Raw genomic sequence first — 13,691 nt, forward strand, 5'->3', positions numbered from 1 at the left:
TCTAGTGAATTTCAAGGTACTTGAATGTGACTTAAACTCATGTCCATTCCTGGTCTCTGCTTTATGAGACCAAGGGCAAAGGTCAAAACTTCAGCTTCCTGGTAATGGAAAAAGAAGGGCAAGGACTGGAAGACCTCTTTGGTCCTCAGCTCTCACCCACTATAAATCTACACAGTAACACTCACAGGATTCCACACAAACCTGATTGAAACAATTTCCTAAATGCAGAGTAAATGCTACTCCAGGGTCCACTGCTCCACCACAGGATGCTGTGCTGAGCCCAGCACATCTTGTGTGTCAGTGTGAATCCTCTCATGGAGATGAAGAAAGATTAAGTGTCCTGGAATCAGCATCAAAATTGGCCTTTGGGTAAAACCAGTATCCTAAAAACGAACAGCTATCAGAGCATATCCCCAGCTTGAAATGTCTGATCAGAGCTTTTTCTAACATTCACAAGAGAAAGGGCGATCACGACCCTCACTATCTTTTGCAAAGAATGCTCACCTACACTCCATGTTCTTCCATTCTGTTGGCAGGATCATTTTCTCACAAGTCTCTGGGTCACACATCCATTTGGCCTTGGGCAACCAAGTCCTCTTCACTTTCCATTTTACTTCTGACACTGTGTGAATGGTCCCTTACAAAATTGATCCAGTATGACCCTGGTTCTTAATGTTGGCTACAGATTAGACTCCCCTGAGGAGTTTTAAAAGAATATACCTATGCTGGGCACCACTCCAGAGCTCTTGATTGAGGTATATATTTTTGTGATTAATGAAAGTACCACCACTTCCTGGCAACAAATCTGGGGCTCTGTGTCCTCAACTCAGTCTGCTCCCCTAAGATACTTTGGGGTAGTTATGGTATCCAAATAGGCCCACATGTTTCCCTCCTGTATTCTGCAAAAAGCAGAATAAAATTTTGCTGCCAGTGGTAGCTGAGTTTTAGGTAGGAAAAAAATCACAGTCCTTTCCCACAGTCTGACTTGACTCTGAGAGGTACTTTCTGGGTAAATGGAAATTGATAAGTAATTACAAAAACTCTTCTTAAGTCTGTGTTACAGTTTAATTTATATTTTCCTTTAAAATCATTCTAATTATTTACAAAGTTACTACACAATAGCTACTGAATCCCAAAATTAACAATATACAGGTAAGTGAAAAGACAAAAACATAATTTTCCACCAAAATACTACTTTTAATGTTAAGTTATATATACAAATCTAGGATTTCACTCCTTCATGATTTTATATATGTAAGATTATGTGTACACATATATGCTTATATATAAAAAGCAGGAAACTCCATGAAATTGATAAAAATGATCCATTACTATAAAAATATACAAAGTTGTCTTTTATATAGTGTTCCACAGTAATTGCTTTTTGTCTTTGCAAATATTGCTATCACTATTTATGCGTATAGAGGTATATATTTACATGAAAGAAATCTTTCTATTTTTGGTAGTGATTCATTTCCTTTCTACCTTTAATTTTTTTTTGCTTCCTTTGTTACATGCTTTGCTGCCAAAACATTTCCATGGTATCCATTGTTCTTAGACATTATTTATAGCTGCACCCCTACCCTCTCATCCACCCACCCACCCACCCACATCCAGCCTTATCCTTTTTCTGCCAGGGAACAAGTTTGGCCAACTGCAAACAGCCCACAAGCTGGGTTTGAAGAGAGTGGGTCTGAGAAGATGGTACCTGGACAGGTGGGTTATATTCCAACCCACAGACTGATTGGACAGGGGCTGCTCTTTGACCTATGGGTTTTGAATACTATGCATAGGTTGAATACCTAGATTTGTATTTATAACAACATTAAGAGTAGTATTTGGGTGGTGAAATTATGTTGAATACCATAGGTATTCATGGACTCAGTCATGGAACCACTCAATATGGAGTGAAAGACACCAGGACAGTAAGCCCCATCAGCAGCTCTTCTCCCAGGCAGCTACTCAAACATGTTACAAAAGTTCATGTTTATCATTCTTTATGCACAAAACCAGTCATTTTCTATATTTCTACCTCCAAAGACAATTACTGTTTCCCTCTTCATTGAGTATATCCTTTGAAATCTTTTTCATCCAATAAAAAAAATGGTAGTTGTTTATTTTTATTTACCCTCTGCATTCTTTGTAATCTTAAATTACTTCATTGCTGACTCTGAAGTCTCGGGAATAGTCAATTTTCTCTGCTATTTCCTTATTCATGGAATCAGCACAAAGTAATCTATCATGATTTTCCATCACCTCTGAGTCATGGCCAACTGCTCTGCCTGTCTTTCCAATCTTCTATTAACTGGTACCACAACATCAAATATGACAAATTTGCATTCTAGTACAATCCATTTACTCTCCAGGCTCACCTCAGTGCCTTTGCCTGTGCTGTAGTCTTTCCTTCAGTTGCCTTTCTCCAATGGATAAGCCTTCTGCATAAGAATGTCCTGTCTCCAAGGCACACCTAATTTCTTATTCCTTCATGAAATCTTTGGTGAGTACTCCATTTGCAAGGATCTCTCCCTTCTCTGGACAGTTCATTTTTTCCCCAGCCATTAAAAATACAATGTAGAAATTTTCATTCCACAAATTAATGACTTCATAAGTGTTCATTTGATTTTATATTTTGTTATCACTGTCAGTATGGGTCCCTAGCATGTAAATCATATTTAAATGATTAATTCATAAATAATTGGCACCACAACCAGAAAATCACAGAAACCAGGAGTGGGGGAGAAGGGTATGAAATTGAAATCTATCTACTTGACTATTTACTGATTGCTAGAAAAGGATTTGCTAGAAAAGTAGTTGAAGTTAATGATAATTACTGTGTTTCATTTATTCTTGCCTTCCTTCTTCTCCATAACCAGAAATAATTAAGGACCTGTGTTCTGTCCGCTGAATGCTATCCAAGGCTGTAAGAAATCCCAGGACCTGGCAGCTCTGCCTTGTATTAGCACTGGCAGATAATTAGGTAAACAGGAAGCCTGCTTTGCATTGGTAACACCACTGTGATGTGTCTGTCAGGCAGACACTGAAGATGACAAGTGGTGAGTCTGTTCTATTCTCTGGGTATAAAACATGCATCCTTTTAGACAGTAGAACGTGCAGAAAAACAACCATCACCTCTTTAGAGTATATACCTTAAAATTCTCGCAATGATTATACACACAAAAAAACTGAAAGCACATAAAACAGTCTATATCTAATTTTTTAGCCTTTTTAGCTTAGCATTCTCACTGATTTTTAGAAGACCCTTCTCAGAAATTACAGTTTAGAAACATTTACTCCCACATGTTATTGTGTTAAATTCTTGCTTCCTGCCCCCCAACCCTTTCCATCCTATAGACCATCACAAGATCTATTGACTCTTAAAATGTGCTCTGAGCACATCCATAAAAGACATTTGTAGAGATTCCTCCTAGGGTTTTCTAGTTGTTAATGTCTGTTCAAGAAATCACTGGTCTCCCCAGAGATATCTGAGTAATTAGAGAAATTCTAAGACTGAATTGACATCTCTCACCTATGAATTGTTCAAGATCCCATCATGTTAATTAGGAGAAATTAGATGGATTCTATAGCAGATGGTCCATGGATATCACTGCTGATGACAATGACCTTCCAGATTGCTCCTCAGCCAAAGCACATGCTTAGTGTGCATTAGGAGTTGTAGTCTCCACCAACTCAACCCACGCCCCCCACCAAACCTTTTCCTTCTTTCAAATTTGACATCTCCTCCTAGGAATGTCCTCTGCATTTCCTACAAAATCACTGTCCATAACAACTATGCTCACTAATGGCATTTGCATATTTCATTTTTGTGCAAAATCATTTCCATTTCTAGATTTCATGTCATCTTTGTTATGTATGCTCCCTTTGGTTCTATATGTATTAGTTTGTATGATGACTACACAAAGTAAAATGTGCCCTTGGTTTACAGAAACCACCCTTAGCATGTACCTACAAAGACTTTCTTATCAGAAACTGGCCTCAGACTGATAAAATGCAATGTTTGCAACTCTGCTCAAGGAAAGATGCAAATGATTTCCTTCTCCTATGAATTATTTGGCTTTGCTTCCCTTTCTTCCATTCACAATAGAAATACATAGTGTGTACATATTATACACACACACATGTTCAAAACTGAATAAAAGCATCCAAAGTCTATAATTGAAGCTTAGGGATAATCCTATCCATTACTGTCATGACTATCACCTCCCTTACCCTAAGGCAATTATTTAAAAACATCCTATCAGTGTAAGCATCAGCCTTGAGAAAGGCTGGTGGCTTCCTGCTGTCTCCAGGGTTGTCCCTTCAGTTTCATAACAAAGCATAAGGTAGAGAGATTTGTAATGGTTATTATTATAATGAAGTTTACTGAGCACTTAGCAACTGATATAGTATAGTGAGGTTATCAGTCCTGTCTTACACATGCAAAAAAAAAAAAATAACCAACTGCCTAAAGAGAAAGATTATGATCCCTTGATTGTAAGATTTTTTTTTTTAACCTTTAGTTATCAGGTTAGGCAGAAATTTATCTAAGGTAATTGAACATAGTCTATATATGTGTTCTCTACCAATCCTCAGTATCTAGAATAGTAAATGGAATATACAGTAAGTATTCGATAAATATCTGTTGAATGAATGAGTGCTGCTAAGCCTTGTATGTAATTTCAATTACAAGCATTATAAAGTCAGGGTTCATAAACTTCCTATGTTCTGTATGAATCCCCAGAATGCTGTGGCTTCTCAGTGAAGGGACTGGAGTGAATACTAGATGCCTGATTTGTTGACTTAGTTCCAAGGTAAGTCTGGAAACCAGCTTTCTTGGCGTAGCATATGTTTGGGGGTTGCATTTGTTTCATATCTAAAAGTTGTCCCCCTCCCTTCTGCACAAAAATCATCTAAATGGTTTAATTTTAGGTGTGAATGTATTACAATTATTCAAATAGGCTAAATTCCAAAAGCACTGCTATTAGTCGTATTTTCATATTTTATATGTGTATATATATGTAACAGGACCTTGAATAACATCACTTCATTAAATGTCTCTTCCTTCAGGCCTTGAGAAAATACCAGTGATATTAAGTATTTATATAATGTACAAAATGCATAAGTATACACATAAAGAAGCATACACATACGAGCTACACTTAAGATGTAAAGTTAAAATGATTTCAACTTGTTTTACTGCAATGAAGCTTACACCATCACGCTTTTATGGATATGGCCATGAAGCACAGGCTCCAGAGAGCTTTGCTCAAGGTCACATGCTAATTAATGAAACACCTGAACTAAATAAAGCCCGAGACTTCTGGTTCAGAACCCTTTCTACCACACCATGATATCTTTCTAAATGATCATGGCAATTTTCCATTCCATTGAACACTAACATTGTCCTCTACCAAACACATGTACACAAGGCCAGGTCTTTTCTTTTTCTAATACTGACACTTCTCTGGAGAAAGGGTAAGGCCAGGGTTAATGCTAATGCCACTGATGATGTTAACATCTTCATTTCATATATCACCTTTCTCAATGCTCTTGAAAAGACACATGTATTTCAACTGTAATTTAAGGGAAAAAAGGTATAATCAAAACAAAGAAGTTTTCTCTATCTCTATTAATTCTCTTAGTTCAGCACACCCCAGAGGCCACTGAATTTTGTCCTGGAGTAGATTACTCAGTTTTAAATCACTTCCCTGATTGGGTTCTTGCCATTTCTTTTATAGCTGGACCACTCTATGATCTCAGACATTAAATCTTTCTCTAGTCCAGACTAATATTTCATGCCCAGGGTTTTGTACTGTGGAATCCTGATTAAATATACTGCAGAAGTAGAATTTGGAATTCACAGGGCCAATGAAATGGGGATAGTTTGTTTTATATGACAGGAAGCCTAAATATGGGAAACTACTTGACTAGAAGACACCTTGGAAGGAACATGTGTATAATTACAGCCAAATCTATTAACCATAAAAAATTAAAGGCAGAAGGGCTACTCTGGGGGTGTGGAGAAAGGGAAGTACCAGGCAGGTCACAAACGCCATCCGTCCGGGCAGCTGGGTGCAGACGGGCAAGCCTCGGCTCTACCAACTGCTCTGTCGTCCAGTCGTGTGAATGCTGGATTTCTTTTTCAGTGAGAAAAGATGTTTGAGTTCGTGTTGACAAATTATAATTGCTTTATAAATATTACATGTTCTGATGAGGTCTTTGGAATGTGTGCATTTTATAAAAGGAGGGATGGATCCTGTTCTCAGTGTTGTGAGGGCATGTCTCCTGGATCATCCCCTTGAATTACATTCAACTAGTGGCTAGAATCATAGAATTCTGGAACTGGTAGTGACCATATGGATGACTTTGTTGTGTCTCCTTCTCAGGACCAAATTCCTGCTACAAAGGAAGTTGGGAAAAATCAAGAGTGGCTCATTCCACTAATCAGGAGTTCCGGGAAAAGGTACTGATACTTTGCTCAGATACAGAGTTTACAAAACCTCATGAATTGTTAGGGTCCTCCTAAACTGTTTTTCTACAATAGTTGGCATATCTCAGATTTCTGCTCAGAACTGGTTTGCATTAAGAATGCAATTTGTGTCTTTTATGAATTTTAATAACAATTAAACACATTTTACTTCATTAGGCATAGTATATTAGAGTATGTTTTAGCAAGCTATCTAAAATATTATCCTGTTAATACTTTTGCAGGCACAGGAAACACCTTTTGTTTGGCCACAGGAATCCCTTCACTAGAATACACAAAATTTATTTATACAAATGCAGTGCTTACCATGAATGTTAAGTGGATTCTCTCATTTCTTTCTCAAAAAGAGCCCTAGAAAACTTATTTTAGAGGCAAACTAATTAAGAAACTTGCAATCAAAATTCAAACTTGTGCCATGTGACCCCAGAGGCCAGATAACCTGCTCTTTAGCTATGGGATAAATGTTCAAATCCTATAGTCTCTCAGTGCTAGGCTCATGTCCATTTCTAATCTTTCAAAACAACAATAAACCATTTCAACTCTGATGCCAAATCAACCCAGGCCCATCTTGACCAGGCCTCCTGGAAGTTCAATCTCTGTACCAAGTGACAACTCTCAGTTCAAAATGGTTGCCTTCTCTGTGCTTCTTGGGAATGGCATTTACAAAATATTTCTTCTTTGCAATGGCTAAAATTTCACTTGCTTAAGAAATGTTTTTAAAAATCTGTTTGTTTAGTTTTCCTGAGGTATTGTTTCCTCTCTTGCTAAAGTAATGGGATGTGGTGGTAATGTATCCTGCTCTCCAGCTGCCCAAATTTAATTTCAAAGTCCCTCCTATTTACAGTGGAGGTGTTTTATTTCAATTCCTCTCACAAAATGAACCAAGTTAACAAGATGTGCCGGAGATAAACAATCTTCCAGAGATCATGTTTCTAAAGCACAACATAGTACTTCCTGTCCAATTTCACTGACAGAATGTAAGCAGATTGTAAAAGTACATGTTGAAATATGTAGGGGGAGGAGGGAAGAGGAGAAGGAAACAATGGATGGAAGAGAAAAACAGGTAGAATAACTGCCTTGATTTCTCTAAGTGAGGAAGGATTTTACCGAGATTACTCTGTTACGACTATGCACAGGTCCATGAGGAAATAGAGAAGATGGTGATAGAAAATTTCCTGGATGGCAAAATGTATGTTTCTGAGCTGGTTGATAAGAGAGGCACATATTTTTAATGGCTTAGGAAATACATATCTATCATGTGCCTTTGGATGAAGGCCAATGCTCATTTGAAAGAGGGATTATGTTGAAAAGACAATCAGATGTTTTTATCTTATTAACAAGGCATAAAAGTTGAGAAGTCTATAGAGGCTGAATAACAAAGGGGAGAAATTTTATGGTCTTTATCCTCTTTATGCTCAGTTCTACTCATGATACAGCACTCAAATGAAGCCTTATCACAAGGCACAAAAATGACAGTTAAAGCTTTGTAGAACTGTGCTTTCACTAAGATACTTTTTGTTGTTTTTAATTAAGCACAATGGAATCTTCGTAGTGAACCCTTTTACCTTGTCTCTTTAAAGCTTGTTACTCACTGGTCTTAAATTGGGAAAATGCTTACTGGGGCATGGGGGAGAGATCACTGTTAAGCTGTTAATGACACCATATGTATCCAAATCTATCTACATTCTTATTACTCCTTTGGGCCTGCAATATTCACATTTGCTATGTGGTGTACAGGAAGGCAACTCTGAATTAATCAATTATTATGCAGAAAGGCAACTACCAGGTATCTGTAGGAAAATCTTTGTCCATAGTATATAGTAGGTGCTCCTATAAATAGAATATGATTAAGTGTGTCTTAATATTAACTCTATTAGGGAATATTAGCAAGCAGGAGGAGACTTCCTGACAGACAATTTAAGGATGCATTGTATGAGCATTTTATCTTGCTCATGTCATTTTCAGATCTTTGCTATGCTATATACCTTAGTATATTTATGCAATTGTGCAGTGCAGCTGGCTCTGAAAGGTGAACTTATCCAACAAAAAGTTTAAGAATGAGTCACGTATGATTCCTGATTCTCACCAAAGAAAGGAAATGATGTATTTTTGTTTTGGTAAAGGGACATCCATCCATTATAACCTTAAATGTAAAATAGGCATTCTGTAAACTACCAGCAAAAAAAGTACGACTTTTATTGAGCCTATGCCAGAATGAAAATCCTTTTACTCACCCTGGGGGAAGACAGGAAAGGGACCCTGGTAATTATTGTAATGGATAATGAGGCTTAGAGGATCCAGGAGAAAAGCTTAACAAGGCAACCTTTACTTTGATATGATTACAGGTTCACCTTTTCAGGTGCTTCCTTTAGGTCATTGAAGTAAATGATTCAATAGACAATGTGGCTAGATTTAGCTGTAGCTCAGGGATTTCTTTATCCTTGATGCGGTTTCTAAAGTGTCAATTCAAACTTTGTTTTCACTTCTGATGGGTATATTGATAAAAAAAAAAAAGTACTATTTTACTATGTTTTGGTTTTTGAACTGTCAATGTTGGACTGACCTATCTTACATCTTGACAGGAAGAACGGATTAGCTCTCAGGTAGCTCAGCCTTGAAGATTTCCTCTCTTTTTCAGGCCCCTTGGCATTTCTCTGGCTTTAGTCTCACTACACATCTAGGCACTAATCCCCCCAGAAGCAGATCTATTTAATCTTCTCAAGCCAAAGCCCTTAGTTTTTATATCTGCTGGAATAAAGGGAGAAAGAACAGGGGTTTCACATATTCCTCAGAACCAAGCTACATAGCCACCATTTTTGCCCTTTTGTTCCTGTTGATGCAGCATGTGTGTGCTATTTAGCTTTGGCCACAATGCCCAGAGCACTGTGGCAGCTAAGTTCAATAAGGAGAAAGGACATTGGCCAGAAAATTATATGTCTGGTATATACGTTTAAAAAATGTGTATCTATATGATCATAGCATATTATCTTTCTAGCAAACACATGTTCTAGCATAAAGGCATTGGATGTCTATGCTTACTATATGGATACCAGGACTAACTGGTCTTGGCAAAAATTACCTAATATTACTCTTACCAGTCTTGAGGGCATTCATATTCTTGTTGAGAGCATTTAGGTGTGGTCATCTGTGACAGAGTACACTACAGATTCTCTGCTGTAGTCACAACTAGCCAAGCAACATCACACTGAAGTATTAAAGTGATCATTCAGAGCTAGCAGCTCCATCTATAGGAGAGATGAAGCCAGGGGGCAACAAGTGAAATTCAGATGCCTTGTTGAAAGCTAAATACAACCTGAATTGTAGGTCATCCAAGAGCTAAGCAATGTCATTGCTAAGTCTCTAAGAGAAGTTGGGAAAAAGGGAAAATATTAGGATGAAGGAAATTCCCAAGCTGTAACATGACCTAGATCCTTCACAAAGCTACTGCTCCATAAAGCTGTTACCAAATGCTATTTTAATCAAGTCCAGACTTCACTGGAGTTGTATCCTGACAGCACAGCTAGCTTCACCAAGATCACTCCAACAGCAAACCACAGAGTGATACTGGCATCATTTAACTAGATTGCTGGTCACTGCTTCTTGCAAAGATGGTAAAATGTTATTTTTGTTGACATTGGTAGCCACTCTAGTCTAAAAGGGCAGAATACATCATGGTGTTGGGTTCTTATAAACACACACCTTCCCCATGATTGAGATCACAGAGGTGAATTTATTAGATACTGCTTTTTTTCCCTCAAAGCTTTATCACTGAAGCCATCAAGCCAGACATTTGAATATGTATACTATGGAAGCAAAGAATGCTAGAAAGACCGAGGCTTTTAACTAGAAGAGAGAAAAGAGAGAATAGGGGAATGGATAGAAGAGGAATAAATTGCATAAAAGTTTCACTTAGCATTTTAAACTCAGAGTGGTGGTGAGGGATGTAACAGTGAATATGGCTTAGAATGTGTTCAACCTTATTGTTTACAGGAAAATGAAAAGAGAATACTCATCAAACTACACAGGCTGAGACTACAACTACACATTGTCAACACCCATAGGAGATGTTCATTCGGTAAGCCAATGAATTGCTTAAAGCAACCAAACTTCACAAGCACCTATGTATCTGTGATGACTAATTTTTTATGAGTCAACCTGACTGGGCCATCAAATGCTTAAATATTTGATAGAACATGATTCTGTGGGGGTGTTTTTGAATGAGACGGACATTTAAATTGACAGACTGAGAAAAACAGATTTGCCTCCATAGTATGGGTGGGTGGGCCTTATCTGTAGAAGACCGGCCTCTCCCTAAGCAAGAGGGACTTCTCCTAATAGTTTTTTTTTTTTTTTTTTTTAACTGGGGTATCAAGTACAGCAGGTTTTCAACTTGTCAGAATCTTAAGTCAACACCTTATAATAATTCTTTTATATAGCTGTGTGGTATACATGTACACACATGCATCCTACTGCTTTTGTTATTTCTTTGGAGAATCCTGCCTAATAGCATCTCAGATTTTTAGAATTTGGTTCTAGACTGTCCAGCACATTCTCAGTGATGAATATTTTTCACCTCTAAATAGATCTTTTTTACTCAACTGATGAATGCCTGTTATCTCAAAGAATTGCTATCAAATACATGATTATTATTGTCTTCAAGAATCACAGATTTTCCCTAAGTGCAAATCTAATTGGTGGTTGATAGAGAAGGTTATTACTATGATTGTCTAAAATTCAACCAGAAGCAAAGTATATTGTCAATGGCTCACTGGAAGGTATCAAATTCACAGTTCTAACTATCAAAAAAAAATCATAATTAAAACTCTGATAGTCGAGGATGGTCAGAAGTGCATATCCTTAACACAAAATCAATAGCAGAGGTTTAAGTTTCTCTACTATTTGGAAGGAGAAAGACAAATAGTTAGAATATAATTATTAGGAGGCACAGTCCTTTCATCTGAAAGTGGTAGCTAGGTTGTCTTCTATTACAGTCCCTTATATTTGATTTCAACAGGATAAGAGTAATTCTATTGAGCAAATAAAGGCATTATCAGATGCCTTATTTCATGTATTCATCATGTAAATTTATTTTGAAAATTCAGCAATTAGCATGTTTGATATACTTGCTTTTAAGGGCACACATACTGTTGCAAAAAAATACATTCAACTTCGATTACTGCCTTAATATTGTCATCTTCCCAAATAAAAAGCAACAAACTATTGAGCTACATTATTTGCATTGAATGTTTTCCAATAGGCAACCTAGTTCTACAGAATAAATATGCCCTGCATATCCTATTTTTTAAGGATCTAGTAAAAATCAATGCACCTTAGCTTATCTGAATGGAATTAATCTTTAGAGAATGCCTACTCTGTATCATGGAATATTCAAATATGCTTGTTCGTGATTTTTTGACAATATAACCATGAATAAACCACATCATTTCTACTTACGGTCAGAGAAGTTAAACAGCTAATTACTTATTTAGTAACACAAAGTTAGCAAGAGGATAACACCAAATTTAAGCTTAATGTCACTGTTTGATCCTCTCGTACAGTGGCACTTACCTGGAGATGGCAGTGATGTAATCTCAGGAATAAAGCAAAGGTTCCAGAGTTTTGAAATGAAAACACTCCATTTCCTGCTCAGCCAGACTGACTTCATGCAAAGGCATGAAGGTATCTTTCTTGTACCCCCACTTACAAGATAATAGTCACCATACATGCCCTTGCCCCAGAAAATTGTTAAAATGTTTCATAATGCTACAAAATTCTTGGGAGAAAAATCAGCATATGGTTAAACATCTCACAGTTTCACCAAACTATAAATGGTGGCTATTAAAAAAGAATTGCTAAGCTAAAAAGCCTTAAACATTTTGTTTAATTTCAAAATCTTACCTGGTTAGGTAAGATTATATAGATGTATACACAAAATGGAAATTACCATGAGCAAATATTTGAGTAAATATTTAACGTAACTCCACCTCTACTTAAAAAATGTACTTGTCTACTTTTCCATGTTTTTCATTTTGCTTTTGGTGATTTTCCTTTAACTTATTTAACCAAATGAATGGCCACATTTCTTTTCAGATTATGGAAAGACACAGAAGGTGTTACCTAGAATGCAGAGTCCATCTGTGCAGTTTTCGGATTCTTGGCTTAGACCTTCACAGAATTTGCCCCCGTTTCGCGGGGGCGGGGCGGTGCACTCTCGGATCCTCAAGTGCTCACACTCTGGACTGCAGACCGACCATTCACTCCATACTTCCCAGCTCCCATCCACTTCAAAAGAAAACAAGAGGAACCATCATTAGAATGAACTAGAGAGCTGTCAGGAGATTCACCCCAGGACTGCTGTTCTTAGAGCTGGATTTTAAAGAAATCACCATCACAACAAAAATAAAATCATATTCATTTATCTTCTCTCCAAGGTTTCTTTCCTAAAGAAATTATCTAACAAAAACAGTGGTATAATTCTCTTGCTATTTCAGGATGAGCCCAATTACTGAATTTAGGCAAGCATTTGAATTACCAGTGCCCCTGGGTCGGCTAATAATGTCATTATTCATTCTTTCCCAGTCTTTCATGCCCAAGTGCATCTTAGATGGACAGATAAACTACATGCAGTAACCATTGGTAATCACCACTTCTTTGTGGGTTGACAGTTAGAACAGAGAGTAGAATGAACTATCTTTAAGCCCTAAAGCCCCTAAACAATAAAAAGTTAAACCCATATATATTGATAGTATTAAGCTAAAACAGGTCATTCAAACCCCAAGATACCAAGACTTACATAAATAGAATTTCTTGGGTCATGGATTGCTGCTGTGTATAGAAATGAACAAACTGAATTTAATTCCACTAAAAAAAGTCAACCCTAGAGATTATGGCAGATGTTTGAGGCAATTGTCCCATTACCTCTGAGGAATAGTCCAACCATGCATAAGTGGGTTATTTAAGATATTTCAATTTGTAATCTAGAGCAATTAGTCAAGAATAGGGCAGTATCAAAATGAATGAATTTGAAGCAAAATGTCTGAGTCCTTGTTTTGCTTCTGTGAACTTATTGGCTGAGCAACCCCGGGTAAGTCAGTTAGCTTCACTTTACCATTTCAGCCAAGGGATAATAACAACTCACAACACAGACTTAAGTGACATCACACATGTGTTAGAACTTTGCACAGTACCTGGCACATAGTAGGCACTC

At 37.2% G+C, this 13,691-nt stretch overlaps 1 protein-coding gene across 6 annotated transcripts in view; it reads right to left on the minus strand.

Moving 5' to 3' along the window:
* The window catches only part of UNC5D (unc-5 netrin receptor D), a gene marked incomplete at its 5' end in the record, with an annotated part of 505,865 nt that overhangs the window by 83,559 nt on the left and 408,615 nt on the right, over positions 1–13,691 (minus strand). For all 6 annotated transcript variants that reach the window (XM_084231868.1, XM_084231869.1, XM_084231870.1 and 3 more), the window contains one exon: positions 12,602–12,766. In XM_084231868.1, coding sequence (XP_084087994.1) covers positions 12,602–12,766 — 165 coding nt within the window. The remainder of the gene's footprint in view (positions 1–12,601; positions 12,767–13,691) is intronic.

The sequence above is a fragment of the Talpa europaea genome, assembly GCF_964194135.1.
Source record: "Talpa europaea genome assembly, chromosome: 4".
Taxonomy (NCBI): domain Eukaryota; kingdom Metazoa; phylum Chordata; class Mammalia; order Eulipotyphla; family Talpidae; genus Talpa; species Talpa europaea.